The 16193-nt window shown below is 60.5% G+C and overlaps 1 protein-coding gene across 1 annotated transcript; it reads right to left on the bottom strand.

The window, feature by feature from the left end:
• Positions 1-11258: 11258 nt before the first annotated feature.
• Positions 11259-15912, bottom strand: TOM1 (target of myb1 membrane trafficking protein). Its single transcript, XM_030320505.1, has 4 exons — positions 14427-15912; positions 13272-13331; positions 12235-12274; positions 11259-12153 (listed from the first exon to the last, which is right to left on the bottom strand). Exons 1-4 carry the CDS (start codon positions 14478-14480, stop codon positions 11999-12001), a joined length of 309 nt encoding a protein of 102 aa, XP_030176365.1. The 5' UTR covers positions 14481-15912; the 3' UTR covers positions 11259-11998.
• Positions 15913-16193: the final 281 nt, after the last annotated feature.

Below are 16193 nucleotides of genomic sequence, written 5' to 3'. Positions count from 1 at the left end.
AGATGGGGACCGGGGGAGATAGGACGGTGGCGAGGGACGAAGACAGTGGCTCACTGCCTGTGTCCCCTGGAGTGGGGCATGTCTGCGGCTGAGCGGGATGGGCCTGGTCCCTGGCCGGCTTCTCGGGTTTCCTAGAGAGCCACTGTCCCTTCCCCCACGCAGGTGAGTCCACTTTGCTGCCCAGGGCGGAGCCATCTCAGAGGTCCCTTGGAGGGTGGGAGTGGGTGCTGGGTGGCCCGCCTGAGATTCTAGGTCTTTGTGGTCCCAGATGAGTTACTAACTGGGAAAGCCGCTCAGCCTCCGGGCGTCATCCACTCCTCTGGGACAAGGGATGTGTCAGAGGCCTCCAGGGGCTTGATGGGCCAGTGGGGTGAAGACTGTGGCCAGTTGGGGCCCACATGCCCCATCTAGGGGGCAGTTGGAACTCAGCTCCAGCCAGCTATTGCCATGCGAGACGTCGTCTTTTATTTCTTTTTTCAATAAGAGAAATGAGAAATTTCACATTCTTTTTCAAACTCTGGCAATAACCCAATTAAAAAAAAATCACTACGGGATTTGACATGGCCCTCCGGCTGCCAGTCGGAGTGCGAGACATCTGGGTTTTCAGTTCCCTCCTGCTCTCTGTCTACTTCTCTGATGGTTTGACTGGTCTGTGATTCCTGGGGGTTGGGGTAGGGCTGCTCCGGGAGGGGGTTTCGAAGATGGGAATTCCTGCCTCCTGTTTTTTGGAACACCCCCAAGCTGCCCTGTGTCACCCAGCCTTCCCAGGGGGCCACGGGCAGCTCCCCACAAACGTTGTGTGTGCCCAGCGCTCAGGGACCAGTGTCTTCTGTGCTGTTGTCATCATCCCACCGGAGTGAGGTCTTCAGGGATGGATCATCATGGACCAGTCCCTCGGGAGCTTAGTGGCTGGTCTGGGAGTCCCGTTTCAACTAGAAAAACAAAAGAGAGATCTGGAGCGCCTGGGTGGCTCAGTCGGTTAGGTGTCCAACTTCGGCTCAGGTCATGATCTCACAGTTTATGAGTTCAAGCCCTGCGTCAGGAATTCTGGGCTGACAGCTGGGAGCCTGGAGCCTGCTTCGGATTCTGTGTCTCCCTCTCTCTCCGCCCCTCCCCCGCTCGCGCTTTGTCTGTCTCTGTCTCTCAAAACTAAACACACGTTAAAAAAAAGTTGAGAAAAGAAGAGAGAGATCTGCTTGTTTCTTGTGTCTGGGAAGACAGAGGCAGTGACTTGCTCCTCGACAGGTCGTCAGAGCCTAGCACGGAGCAGGGCAAGGGTACCAGCCACTGCAGCCCCTGCGCGGACAGAGGCAGGTTGGACGCTGGAAATACTGAGCCCAGACTTCTGAGCTGGGGGGCACAAGACTGAATGAAGGGAAATCAGGATCAAAGAGGGTGTGGTGTGTCCGTTTGCCTTAACAGCCAGCTCGATTTTTTTAAGTGACCTTTTTATTTTTTTTAATTTATTTTTTTTATTTTATTATTATTTTTTTTAACATTTATTTATTTTTGAGACAGGGAGAGACAGAGCATGAACAGGGGAGGGTCAGAGAGAGGGAGACACAGAATCTGAAGCAGGCTCCAGGCTCTGAGCCGTCAGCACAGAGCCCGACGTGGGGCTAGAACTCACGGACCGTGAGATCGTGACCTGAGCCGAAGTCGGACACTCAACCCACTGAGCCACCCAGGCGCCCCTAAGTGACCTTTTTAAAGGTCACTTGAAAAGTAGTCGAAGTCACGCTTGTAAGTTGTGAACCCCAGAGGCGGTGCTTTTTTTTTTTTCTTTTCTTTTTTTGCATTGTGGTAAAATACACACAAGATGAAATTCCTCATGTTAACCGTTTTTAAGCATACAGTCCAGTGGCATTTAGGACATTCACGATGTTCTGTAACTCTCACCACTGCCCACCTCCAGTACTTTTTCCATCATCCCAAACTGAGACTCTGTACACATTAACCAATATGCCAACTAGATTTTATGGCTTAATTGATGGGTCGGCGTTGGTGAAATGGGCTCCCGTGGGAGGTGGTGAGTGTCCCATCACTGGAGGCGTGCAAGCAAAAACTGGATTTAATGAGCTGGATGGCACCACTAGTCTACGACTGTGCCCTAGTCTTAACCAGGCTTTTGTTGGAGGGTGAGACAAAAAGCCTTACCTGTTGCTGAACGAGGTGAGAAGTTCTGCTGTGCAGGTGTGTGTGTGTGTGTGTGTGTGTGTGTGTGTGTGTGTGTTCCAGGGGATATGATTTGACCTGCAGTTTACCTGCGTTAAAAACAGGCCGGTAGTGAGGCTCCACGATCACTCACACATCCCCCAGTCTTGTCAGGCCAGTCTGGGTCCAGCCCCCAGACGTGGCAAGTGCATTCATGCTCCTGCTCATGCCTCACCTTCCAGAAATGTCTAACAGCCCCCTCCACCTCTGTTAAGTAGTAGGAGAGTATGGAGGGCATGGTAATCTGGTGGATCATGTCGGTTGTCTACTCAACAGCCATCCACTTTCCCCCTTGATGACAATCTCCCAAGTTGGTAAGGATTCAAATGAAGACATACTCAGGGGAGGCGGGCCCAGTGGCAGGGCATGAATCAGGATTGGTCTAAGGTGTGGACTCTAAGCCATCTTGCGGTTGTTCCATTCCTCTTTGCCAGTGCGTTCACGGAGATGAGTTCCGAGTTAGAGGAAGGACATTGTGAGGAGGTCTGGGGTGGAGCCCTGAAGGGTGAGTTAGTTAACTGGGGGTTGGGCAGTTCTAGAAGGAACAGCATGTGCAAGGGCCCTGTGGTCAGGGCGTGAAACTTTCGAGGTGTGAAAGACAACGTGTGTGTGTGTGTGTGTGTGTGTGTGCAGTGCAGAGATCTGGAGTGCGGCAGGATGCAGACCCCCAGGGCCTTGGAGGCCAGGCCAGGAAGTGTGTCTTTAACCCGAGAGCAGGTGAAGGGTTTAGGTGTGTGTGTTGGGGTTCGGCATGGCGGTGTTGTAAAACCCAGTCAGATTGGCCTTTTGAAAGTTATTCTGGCTGCGTGTGAGGGAGGCATTGCAGCGAGGGCAGGGTTGATGCTTTAACCCCCCAGCTTCACACCCAGTAGAAGTCCGAAGTCTTCCAGAGATTTCTGAGATCCTGGATGCTCATGTTTTCGACACTTGCCCTGCCCCCACTGCGCTGGCTTCTTCCTGAGTGAGTCTCCTGGTCCTGTGCGGATTCAAATGTGGAACTTCACGCCTTCTCCATTTCTACAAAATCCTACTCTTGCAAATGCTTGTGAGCAGAGGATCTGCTAAAGATCCTGAGGTCACCGGGGTGACATCAGGCCTCACGCTTTAACGTGGCAAGTGCCATAGGTCTGTTCTTCCAAAACTTTTGGGCATACCCCGTGTCCTCCCCTGCCCGGATCTTCCCTGCACGCTTGCTTGATCACCCAGGGCTTCCCCCCTTCCTGCTGGCTTCCATAGGATTCCCTCCCTCTCACTGCAGACGGGTTCCATTCTCCCCAAGCTTGCAGATCCAAAGTCACCATTCACAAACCTGAAAGTGACAAGGGTTCATTTTCTCCAACCACTGTCGTCAACCACGCCCAGCCCCCCAGCCACAGCCTTTGTGACACTTCTGGCAATTTTGCGAACGTTCTTGTCACTGTCACACATGACGAGGTCCAGTCTCAAATTCACTGTCCTCTGATTGGACACCCACTTCCTCCCTGCCCCTCAGCACTTTAGGGCCTTGCTGGAGGGACCTGGGGGTGTTGCGTGCCTGCTCCTTTGCCCCCCTTTGCTCTGTCCTCTGGTCTCTTTCTTCTCTGGTGGGCTGTGGCCAGGAAGAGGGAGACAGAGAGGTCTCTTGTCACCTGGTGCCACCCACAGTGGCTCTTGCTGTGTGACGTCCCTCTCTGGTGGGGCCTTGATGTCCTCTGTGGGCCAGGTGTCTATGCAGGTTCTGGATGGAAGGGGGATGGAAGAAGGGATGGCCTGAATCTGCATCTGTACTGGATGGACGGATGTCTGGACGGCGCCTGGACCAGGGGTGAATGGACGGCAGGGAGGGCTTAAGGACGGTTGGAGGTGGGGCTGGAAGGCCCGGGTGTTCTCAGCCTAGGGGTCTCCACCCCCCTCTCCTGGCCCTCTGGCTCTGCTGCAACATGGGAGGAAGCCCAATGCTGTCTGCTCTTGACTCTCAGCTGGTGGGCAATGGGTGGATCTGCTGGTGGGAGAGTAACTGGGGAGGGGTGAGGGAGGGGGGATAAGGGGCTTCGTGTTGGAAGCCGGAGCCTGAAAGCCAAGACCCCCAAGTGCCGAGATGCGCAGGGCAAATGGGAGAGAACCAGTAGCTCATCTGGGAGTCAAGGAGCCCACCCTCGAGCTGGGTTTGCAGAGTGGTGGGACCATTGCAGACGACGGGGTGGTCACGACCCGTGGTGCGTGATGAAGAGTGAGGCCAGGGCCTGTGGCAGCCATGGTGGCACCCTGGGCACAGTAAGCACGGCTGTCCTGAGGTCCTGCCGGTGTGGGTTGGGGTTCTTACCCAAGCAGTGGGTGGGCCCAGGGGGCTGGATGAACAGGTGTGCAGCTGGGGGCAGGGACAAGGCTGTCCGCTGTGCCACGCTGGACACAGCGTCCACTGATGACGCGTACAGGGAAAAATGTTAATTACTCAATGCTTCGCAAAATGTTGTGTAGACAACGAACCGAAATAGACAAAAAAAAAAAAAACCCCGTCCACATCCAGGGTCTTTGGTGAGAGGTTTACAAGCTGCTGGACCGGTTGGTGTAATATCCTGGGGGAGCCGGGAGCAGGTGCAGGGTGCCAGGGAGGTAGGTGTTTCTGCACAGGGATTTCCAGAACCCTCCATTCCCTGCTTCCTGCTGGGCAGGTTCCAGTGGGAGACCTGGGCTCTAGTTCCCCTCCAGGCGGTAGCCCCCTCCCTGCAGGGGGCCAGGAAGCTTCTGTAGAATTAATGGCACCGTCCAGCCCACCAGCTAAGGGCCACACATGCAGGTGCACACACACACGTACTCACACAAGGTGACTTTTCTGGCTCCGAAGCAGCCCCAGGCATATCTCCAGCGCCAGAATAAACTGCACCTCACCTCTGTCCCCACAAAGACCCTTTCTCCCCAGGAAAGAGCACTCAGTAAGGCCTGTCCACTTCCTAGCTGCGTGACCTTGGACTGGTCAGCTGACCCTCCTGAACCTTACTTTTCTCCTCCATAAAATGGGGATTCCTTTTCTTTCCATCTCAGGAGCAGCAGAGGGCAGGGCGGGGAGGGGGGTGGTAGGGTCCTCCTACCCCAGGTGTATTCTAGGGGCAGGGAATGACATCAACAGCTCCCTGGCCCTCCTCTGCTGTGGACCATCTGCTTCCCCTTTCCGGGGACTAGCGTGGGGTGCGGCTGGGGGTTGGGTGCAAGGGTGTTCCCAGCTTGGGTTTCATTTCCTTCCTGCCTCTGAGACAGTGGGCCAAGCTCCCCAGCAGGCACCCAGCATGCCATGCTATCGAGGGGGACCGCCCAGGGCCTTGGAATTCACGGCCACCCCTGCCTCCCACGCAGCAGGTGGCTCCCCACCCTTATGGGTCCTGGGTTGGGGGAAGGACCCAGGAGCCCCAGGCCAGGCTGGAACGAGGCTGCCTCCAGCGACCTTGCACTGGTGGGAAGCAGCCCAGTGGTGAGGCAGGCCCCCTCCCTCCCCTGGGCCTCTGTTTCCCTGTCTGTGGAATCACAGTGGGATTTGGGGCCGGGGTAGGTGTTGACGTCTCCCCTGTGTCAGCCAAGTCCAGAGGTGCAGCCTCGGTGTGGAACCAGCCTGGACAGTGCGGGAATGAGGCATGTGCACTGGCCTAGGACAGGGGCAGGGAGGGAGAGGCCACAGTCCTGAGTCAGAGGTGAGAAGAGAGGATGGGGCCCCATGAGGTTGCTTCCTCAAGTGTGGTCCTGCCCCAGGGTGGGTGTAAGGGAACCCTGCAAACTCGCTGCCTTGGGTCCGCTCTAAAACGTAATGGGTGGCATGGGGACCAGGACGGCCCGTAGCTCAGGCTCTGGGCACCTGTGGCCTTGCCTTTACTCTCCCCACTCTGGTCTGCCCTTGGCTCTCGAGGCCCAAGGATGGACCGATAAGCCCCCCTCACAGCCCTTCCCAGGGGAGGGGCAGGGGCGTGGAGGTGGGTGTCACATGTGGTCACCTTTCTGCAGAGTCTGTGTGGGTAAGAAGAGCAGGTGGGCCTGGCCAGAGGGCCCTGAGGGCATCGGTATAGCTGACCATCTTGAGCTGAGTGTGCCCTCCCCCTGATTTAATGTCGAGGTCCCAACCCCCAGCACCTCAGAATGTGTATTTGGAGGTAGGGCCTTTAAAGAGGGGATTAAGGTTAAACGAGGTCATTAACGGTGGGCCCTGATCCATTCTGACTGGACGTTGGGACACAGTCACACACAGGGACCACGTGAGAACACAGGGAGAAGACGGCACCTGCAGGCCCGAGAGAGGCTCAGAAGAAACATCCCTACTGGCCCATGACCTCCAGCCCCCAGAACCGAGAGCCACCACCTTTGTGTTGTTTAAGCCCCTCAATCTGTGATGCTCTGTTGTGGTGGCCTTACACACACTGACCCAGGGCTTTTGTGCCGTTTTCCAAGGCAGGAGGTAGGCCGGGGTAGTTTGGAACTGCACAAAGTTCGGATGGTCCGTGCAGACAGTGGACGTGGATGCCACTTCAGAGAGGCTTCCTCTGATCGTCCTTCTTAGACTCAAACCTCTTCCGTTCTTCTGCTCCTGTCCTCAACAGTGGGGGTGAAGCCGCGAGACGGAGACGGGGCCAAGCGAGGTGGGAGGCAGCCTGGAGGTGGGGGTGGGCTGCTGCCAGGGGATGGGGAAGGGGCGGTGGGTGCGGGGAGGGCGGGGCCAGAGTGGGGTGCTGGAGCCTGCGCAGGGTGAGGACCAGGGTCTGAGCGGGGGCTCTGGTGTTCCATCCAGGCATGATGTGGCCACCCAAGCAAGGAGAGGAGGACATCTGCCGGCAGGGCAGTGGGGGCTGCGGGAGGTGGTCCCTCCCTGAAGGGTAACGGGGTGGGAGGGGGTGGGGGGCAGGTCCCCGCTCTGCCGAAGGGGGCAATAGATAGGGAACACCGGGAGGGGTCCCGCGCCGTCGACTGTGGTTGGAGCGGCTGGTGTGAACGCGAGCTCTCCTGCGTGCACGGGCGGAACCAGGTACACACGGATCTGCACGCCGCGTCCTCCGGGAAGCCAGGGCGCAGCGCCCCGCGTGGATGAGCGCGCCGTCTGCTTTGTAGGAGGCGCTGGCAGCTTCTGCGGGCTCCGAGGGGACGAGGGGACGGGGCTCTGATTTGCTGCCCCCGCCCCCACTTGTCTCCTCGAATCCTCCCCCTAACCCGGTGGTGAGTCGGAGGGAATAAAAGGGCTGAGGTCCCTTGTCCAGACACGCAGAGGGTCCTTCCGACCGGAGCTCCCAGCCCCGCACCTGTCAGCGTGCGGGGGATGGGAGGCAGAGGGTAAGGGAGTTTGCGGGTTTGGACTGGGGGCCCAGGACCCCTGTGTGAGGGCAGGGAGGGCCGGTGCCGGGGTCAGCCGGGGAGAGGGTGGCCGCCTGGGTGGTGGTGGACCGCGTGCTCGCGTGCCCCTGCGGGCCCGGTGCGTGTCGCGCTGCTGCCATCTCGTGGCCACCGTGGGACGCTGACCCGAGCCCGGGGCCATTCTGAGGGGAGGGGGAAGAGGGGCTCTGCAGACGTTCGCGGTCAGCCCTGCGTCCAGGACCCCGGGCCTAGCAGAGCGATGCGTAAAGGCACCGTCGCAGGATCTGGGGCTGTCCTGGACGCAGCGGGCACCCTAGAGGGCTGGGGTCCCTGCAATTACCCCGGAGTCAGAGGAGCAGTGCCCCTAGCCGGGTGTCTGCCGCAGAGGCTGTTTTGGATGGAAGGGGTACCATCCGTGGCAGCACGTGGGGAGCATCGTCTTGACAGGTGCTGTGCTCCTCATCCTCTGTTAATCTGTACCACGACCCTATGAAGGAGCAGCTGGTACAGTCCCTTTTACAAGTGAGAAAATGGAGGCACAGAGAGGTTAATAATTTGCCTAAGGTCACACAGCTCAGAAGTGGCCAGGCCAGGATTTGCTGTTAGAGGACAGTTGGAGAGGTTGCATGCTGACACTGGGGTGAGGGATTGGGGGGGGGGGCGGTGGTCAGTGTCCAGGCCTAGGGTGGGGTTCTGGTGGCCCAGGGAAGCCAGGAGGGGGTGCGGGGCGGGGGGAGTGGAGGCTTTGCCAGGCAGAGCTGGTGCTTCACGCAGCCCCCGGGGGCTGCCTCCTAGGTGCCCCTTCCCCTGCCCATGGGCTGGGCTCCACTCAACCTGCCTGTGTCCCTGGCCTGGTGCCACCACCTACTGAGGCAGCTGGGCCCAGCAGGAGCTGCTGGTGCCGCATTCATTTCGTCCCACGGGCCCCAGCGGCAGCTGGTCCTCTTTCATGTGGGGCCGAGTGACTTCCTGCTGCTGAGGGACTGCCCAGGGCCCAGGCCTCAGGGATCCCCAGCCTGGCTCCTGCCAGGGCTTCCTCGTCCATCCCAGCCCCATCTGCTGTCTCTTGAGAGGAGGGGACCCTGGGAGGTGTTCCCCAGTGTCGCCCCCTCTGGGGGACGCCCAGAGCCCTTCCTGCCTGGCCCCCCGCCACTGCCCCACCGCACCGCTCTAGCCCTGGGCCCTGTCACAGCCCCACCGAGCCATCAGTTTCCTTCATGCCAGAGCAGGTGGCACTCCTTGCATTTATATCTTGGCTGCTCCCCTTCCCTGCTGAGCTGAGTGACCCCCTCCCCCTCCCCGGACTGGCACTTGGCCACCTTCAGCTCTGTACTCTCAGCACTTAGAGCCACGCCGGCTACACAGCTGGCACTCGGGGGACGCCACACGCGGGAAGGGATAAACAACTTGGCCACTCTAGTTCCCATGGCCACGAGCCCCTGGAGACTTCCACAGAAGGTTCCCTGGGCTTGGGTCCTTGTAAGATCACCATTCCCCGCAGCAGACTGGGTCCCACTCTTCCGTTATGGTGTGCCTAGGCGAGTCTTTGCTTCTCTGGGCCTCAGTTTCCCTACCTGTAAGCAGGGATCAAAACCTTTGACCGCACAGGGCCCCTGTGACTGTGGAGAGGCCCAGGCCAGGGGCTCCTCCGAATGAGGTGGGGAGGGGGGGACCCTGGGAGAGCTGAGGGGCTGCAGGGGAAGGGGAGGGAGCCCGCCTCGGGCTCCCAGGTCGGGCCTGGGGACAGAAGCCTATAGCTTCACTGTGAGTAGGTGGTACACCGGTCAGCTCACCCGGACAGCGTGCCCCACCACGTGAGCCAGTATGCGCATGTGTGAGTGCGCGAGCGCGTCAGCAGTCCGGCCACGCCGGGAGTGGGGGGCGGACGGTCTCGTGTTGCCACGGTCGTCCTGTCTGACCATCGGATGCTGCCAACCTCAGCCAGGCAGGGACCAGCAGAAGGTTCACAGTATGAGAAAGATGGTCCCAAGCCCCAGGCACTTTACCCAACTTCATCCATCATGTGGAACCGAGCACAAAATCCAGCCGCTCCGGACCCTGCAGGGCCGCTGTGTTGTTCCTGGCAGCAACAGCAAGAAATAGCCCAGGAAGGGACCCCTGGAAGCCGTGTGCTGGCAGGAGCGCTTGACCCGAGGAGGCAGCAGGCCCAGCAAGAGAAAGCAGTCTGGGGCCCCTCAGAGGGAGACCAAAGTCCTCAACACTTGGCCACCTCCGTGTGATAAGGCCGGTAAGATGCAGGGGGTGCTAATGCCCGAGTGGAGGCAGGGAGCAGAAGCGGCCGAGTGACAGTGTGGCACCCGGACGCTGGCCTCTTCCCAGTTCTGAGGAGGAGCAGCCTGGGCAAGGCTGGCAGGGCTCCACACCTTGGCCTGGGGGCCACCTGCCAAGGGACGAGAGCAGGCGCAGGCGACACTTCGCACTGGTTAAAACCCCAGCCTTGGCATCACCTGGGCTAATGCGCCGCTCACACGCGCAGGAGGCAGGAGGGGAGCTGGGGTTTGGACCACTGAGGCTGTATGAGCAGAGGGCGAGGGCCCAGGGAGCCTCTGTCTCACCAAAGCGACTCCACCGGACAGCCGGGCCCGTGGGGTAGCCGCGCCCCTCTCCCCTGCGAGAAGAGGTTGTTAGGGTTGGAGAAATAGGCCAGAGGTGAGCTGCAGCCGCCACCTTCCTCCAGGCTTGGCTCATCTCCAAGTTCTGAAGCCTGGCCTGGGCCATGCGCTCCCCCCCCCTCCCCTGCTTGGGGGGACGGGCAAGCCTAGAGCTGTCCCTGGAGTCCCTGGCCCCGAATCCACCCGGAGCGCTGGCGGGGTCTGGTCTCCTGCATGCCAAGATCACGGCACTGCGTGCCAAGATCTCCTGCCTGTCACCGATGGGAGCCGGTGGCTGCTCCCAGACCCAGGCCACACTTCAGCAGTCCAGGCTCCCCTGGACCCACGCGTTCGGACTTCTTCCCTCCTCTGTAGGCAGGTCAATCGCTCCCGCCACAGAGCAGCCCCCTCCCTTCCACCGCTGAGGGATGGGCTGCCCCTCGGGGAGCCTGGTGTTGAGATTCCAGGCTGGGAAATGTGGTTCCCCAAGACCTGGGGCTCTCGGGTTGCCACGGAGTAAGAACTTACTAAGACCCCGTGCCTACACCCTGTGGCTCAGCTCCCCGAGCTGTGTGCCAAGGCATCCAAACTGGGCCTCAGTGTTGTCATCTGAAAAATGGGAACAATGCACTGATGCACGAGGAAGCACCTGGCCCATGGTAAGCATCTATGCCACTTCTTCTGGGCTGGGGCAGCTCACGTGACCCACCGAGTCACAGGCTCAGCATCTGTGACAGGAGACAGTCACTTTACTTTGCCCGAGCCCCGCGTGTAGCCCTAATGCGGTGCCTGGCACCCGGGCCTCAGATGGGACGCCCGTACCGTCTTCAGCCGCTCCTCTGTGATCACTGTTGCAGGACAGAAGCTGGCCCGAGGGGGGACAGCGAGTGTGGAGGTGCCCTCGGGATGGAGGGCGGTCGCTCAGGAGAGCGATGGGGCGAGTCGAGGCTGCAGCCCGTGTTGTGAGGCGTGAGGGGGCTGCACCTGCCCGCACGCGGTACTGCCCAGTGCCGCCACCCTGCTTGTAGAGGGCCCTCTCCTGGATGCCCCTAGCCCGGCCCGGCCCGGCCCAGAGCAGTCCTGGTCTCTGGTGATGCCAGAAAGACACTTCCCACCTGGAGACTCAACAGCGTTGCCAGCAGGGTGCTTTCCTACCTTTAATTGGGGCTACAAAAGGCACCTCTCCCAGTACAAGAAGGTCAATCAACAGGTGGGTGGGCCCAGTGCCCGGTGGAGCCCTGACCGGGAGGAACAGGAGGAGGATGATGGAGGAAAAGGCAGTGGAGGTCGTGGGGGCCACAGGTGCTCCAGGAGCCTCTCCTTGCGGCCTGGGGCTGCTGGGGTCTCGCCCCCACCACACGCAGCTTCGTACCTGGACAGCGTGCGGCTGGGCAGAGGCCCCCACAGCCGGCCCTCGACGGCTAGCCAAAGCCTTTGGGGTCCACGAGGCAGGGGCCGGGGAGTGGACCGGAGGCTGCGACAGAAGCTTCTGCTGCCTCTGGCCTCCAGCCAGGCCTCGACTGGCAGTGTGGAAAGGGTCCAGGGAGGGGATCCCCTAGGACAAGGAGTCACATCCGGGCAACCAAGCGGCCGGCCAGTCTCAGCAAAGTAGTGGTCGGTTGGGGTGGGGAAGGAGGCAGGAGTGGCCAAGATCCCAATGTAGAGCTGACTCGTTACCCCGGTTCATCCAGCTGTCTCTCCACGGCCCAGGCGGCGCGGCCACAGCAGGGTCAGCCTATCCTCGAGGCGAAGAGGAGGGGGTAACAAGCCATCCTCAAAGCAGCCTTAACACCGAAGGAGGGAAACAGGCCCCCGTCGGGGACTGTGGGAGCAGCGGGGGCTCAGGCTGCAGGTGCCAGGCCCCACGCTCATAAGGCAAACAGCATGTCCTCATCTTTCTCCTGGGTCTTCTTTCGAGGGGCAGCGCCACGAGGGGGACCCAGGGGCCCCTCGGCCGAGGGGCTGGAGAGGTTGGGCAACCGATCGGCTGCTTTGGCCCGTTCTTCCAGGAACTTGTCAAACTCTAGAGGAACGAGACAGAGGGGTTGGGGGGCGGGTTCCGAGGCCAGGGCGGGGGAAGGGGCGGGCGGGCAGGGCCTACTACCTTCGCTGGTGACGCCCTTGGGCTCCTCCGTGTCATTCCCCTGAGAAAGCAGAAGGAGGAGGAGGTTAGCCACAGTCGTCTGGGGGCAGGCGGAGTGGGCCCAGGACCTGAACCTTGTCCCCACTCTTCCCCGAGCTGCAGCCCTGGGTGTCACCTGACTGCTCTGAGCCTCAGTTTCCCGCTTGGTAGAACTGGTTGTCGGGAAGCTAAAATGGAATATCGGACTGCCAAGCCCAGGCTGTGGGGCCCAGCGGGTCCTCAATAAACACCAGTTCCTTTTCTTCCGGTGTGTAGATGGTGAACACACTTGCCCTTGTGGCGGGAAGGGCCCCAGAGACGGAGGCCACGCGTGCTAAAGTTGGGAGTGGGGGGGTGCCTCCTGCCACCACCAGGCATGGACCCCCGCGTGACCTCGGGTGGAAACACTGTCTTGGCCGCTGGCAGCAGGCAGCCTCTGGGCCTGGGAGCGTCCAGGCCCTTGGTCCTTGGTGCCCAAAGGTGGGGCGGCAGGTGCAGGGGGAGGGGCCCTGGACAGGAGAGCCGAGGCTGGCCGCCCTTGCCGCTCCCTGGGGGCCGCGGGGCTCTGCAGACGGCCTGGGCCCCTGCCTCCTCCTCGGCTCGGCACCCCTCAGGGCTGCTCATCAGCTTCCTGGTCTGGAAGATGGCGCCGCTGGTGGAGCTTCTCAGAGGCACCGGAGGGAGGGCCCCCCGAGCTGGTGCAGGCGCAGGGCTCACCACTGTGACGGCTTCCCTCAGCCCATCCTGCCTTTCCTGTCTCGGGCTGAGGCTCCTGGGGCCCGCGGTGACAGCACTCTCAGGAAAGGCTCGGCCCCAGCAGCTGTGAGGCGGAGGCCTCTGAGGAGAGTGCCTGGGAGAGGGCGGGCGGCTGGCAGGAGGTGTCCCACATTGGCGCTCCCCTCCTCACCAGCTGCTCACCTGCCCCTGTGACCAGTCACTTCCTCATGAGCCCGCTGTTGGTGGGGGGGGGGAGGAATGTGTCCCAGCCTCTGCTTCTGGGCGGGGCGAGGCCAACTTACCACGTCAGTGGACAGCCACTGCTCGATGTCCTCCATGAGGCAGGCCTGGGTGACGGGGATCTGGAAGGAAGGGCAGGGGTGAGGTGGTGAGGGCAGTGCATGGGGTGTGAAGGTGGAAGGCCCCATCAGCTGGGGGTCTGCTGGCTGGGCGGCCTGTGGCTGTCACCCTCACCCCTGAGTCTCTTCATTTACGAAGTGGGGCCAGTTGGACATGCCCCACCCCCTTCTGGGGGGTTGAGATCCTGGTATATCCCCTTCAAGATGGCTCCTGCCCGTCTGCTTAGGACCCACAATTCTGCCCACTGTGCCAGGCTGTGGGCAAGGGGATGCGGGGCCGGGCGCTAGGCAGGGGGTCAGGGAGGGGGCTCCTAACAGCTGGAGCAGGAACCTGAGGAAGAACGGATCTCCCCACTACTCACAGGGACTTTCGTTTTGGGCCACAAAGACATGGGCTCTGCCACAAGGGTCCCGCACTGGGGCTGGGGGCTTCCTTCTACAGTGTGAGGACCCAGTTGGAGGTTTTGGGGACAGAGTCCGAGACTGCCCTTTCATACAGCGTGGCTTGGGCAGGTCACTTGTCTGACCTCGCTTCTCTCATCTTTAGAGGAGGGAGCACACGGTCCCTACCGTCCAGGCTGCTGTGAGGGGACAGGAGGTGATGGATAGGAGTCTGGCACAGAGCAGACGCTCAAGAAAGGCTAGTGACCACTTTGTTACTTTGGGAAAGAGAGTGAGAGTGACAGTCCTTCTCCAACCCAGCCAGTTCGGTCCCCAAGCTCTGTCCCCAGCACCGGAGGACCCCGGTGGCAGCAGAAGCGCCCAGAGCAGAGAGAGCAGGCGCCTACTTCCCGGAAGCAACAGCAAGGGCTCTGGGCAGCGTGCACCTGTCCCTCTCTACCCAGCCCAGAACCAGCGAGCCCCGGCCACCCCTCTGTCAGACGTTTAACCCAATGAGCCACCCAGGCTCCCCGAGCAGCTTCCATTTTGTAAGGTAATTCTTGATTTCAGCTCAGGTCAGGATTGTCACAGTCACAGTCTGTCACAGTCTGGCAGCTGGGGCTCATTCGGTTAAACTGTCCTGTGACAGCCCCACCCCGGGCGGGACTCCTGCCAGTGGCAGCCTCCGCTCTCTGGGCCGGCCTGGCCTCTCCTCACCATGCCTTGTCTCATCATCCAGTCACTGAGGCTCTTCTCAAGGCTGCCTCCCATCTGGGTGAGAAAGGGTCAGGCTGAGGGTGGCGGGAAGGCCAGGGCCACTGGTATGCTGGCAGCTTTCTCCAATGTGGACGCCCCTTTCAGGTCGGGAGTCCTGTTACCACCTTAGGAGGCCGTGTGTGTGTGTGTGTGTGTGTGTGTGTGTGTGTGTGTGTGCCTGTGGAGGCTGGTGCTGTGGGGGCAGGTGAGGGGGGACAGGAAGCAGTGGAGGGTGTCTCACTGGGATGAACCACAATAGCCCTGGGACCCCAGGGTCCTGAATGCACCGGGCAAATCTCCTCCTTTTCCACAACGAGCCTGGGAGTGGCCCGGGCAATCCCGGAAGGGCTGAGAAGGCAGCCATTAACCAGTGTGCTGGCTGCTAGGGGCTCTGATGGGTACCCCAGGATTAGAACGTTGGTTTGCCCAGTCCCCTCATGTTTACTGATGGACAATCAGTGTTCCCTAGGACCCCAGAGATGAGGAGACTAGAGTCCCGGCTCCCAGCTCGCCGGCCCCCAACTGCCTCCCCCGCCCTGGACAGACCCGGCACAGGGCCTGGGACACGCCGTCCAGCAGCCGCAGTCACGGGACTTGTGAACCCCGGGGGCAAACACTGGCTGCCAGGAGAGCTGGCACTGGATTCCATGCTCTACTTTGCCGCTCAGAGTCCCGTCCTGACGGTTTAACGGGAGAAAGCCTCTCCACCACCCGGCCAGACTCATGCACCTCGGGAGCGGGTGTTTATTGACAGTTGTAAGAACATCATACCCTGATGCGGGCAGATGCTGCTTCAATCTCTCAAGCGATCAGAGAGGAATAAGCAATGATTTACCAACTTCCTCTTTCCTGCAAGTAGAGGTGTGTGTGTATTTCCTCCCTGTGGCTAACTGAAGGTGGCGTAGGAGCCGGGAGACCTGGGTTCTAGTTCCTGTCATGCCCGGGGTTGCTCTGAGCCCCGGGGCGGGGACACCTGTCTCTGGGCTGCAGTCCTTCATCCGCAACCGGAAGGGGTGCCTGTGCAGTTCGCCTCTGCCCACGAGGGGTCAGGTGGCCTGAGAGGGAAGTGCTTCCAGACGGCTCCCAGAGCCTTCGGATGCATCTGGAATCTGGGAGCCAGATTTTCTGGAGTGTCCACCTCTGTTCCTTAGAGCTGTGCAGGCCATCTGGGGCTCCTGCTCCCGGCACTGGCTATGGAGCCAGGACCGAGACTGTGAGGTGTCGGGCAAACTACCTCACAATGCTGAGCCTGGGCTTTCTCGTCCGTAAGTGGGGAAAGCCACACAGCAGCACCAGGGAGACTGAACGCTTCACTCTGTGCCAGGCATCACGCTGAGGATGTTAACCTCTGCTGCCTCACTTGCCCGGCCTCTCGATCTCAGTTTTCTCATCTGTAAATGGGGATAACAACACGACCTAAGGGTTTGCGTGATGGCTCAGAAAGGCGGGCTGTAGGGTGCCTGGCACAGGGCACGGCTGTGACAGATGGCCACTTACAAAGGAAAGTAGCCGGAGGCCCTGAGACGCAGGTGCAAATGTGCTGTGCTTGGCGCTGGGTCACATGGCACACACGGGAGACGTCTGACTCTCTAGCTGGTCTTGCCTCCACGGTGTTCCAGGTCTGGCTCCGCTCTGACTTGGGAATGACTCCTGAGACGCTGGGGATGCCTCTGGGGAGTCGCCAGGACCCCCCACCCACTTGTATACTGGGCAACTTCCACTCCCTCC

The sequence above is a fragment of the Lynx canadensis genome, chromosome B4 (assembly GCF_007474595.2).
Source record: "Lynx canadensis isolate LIC74 chromosome B4, mLynCan4.pri.v2, whole genome shotgun sequence".
NCBI lineage: Eukaryota > Metazoa > Chordata > Mammalia > Carnivora > Felidae > Lynx > Lynx canadensis.
The sequence above is the reverse complement of the archived record's forward strand: the minus strand, read 5'-3'. Positions and strand labels throughout refer to the sequence as shown.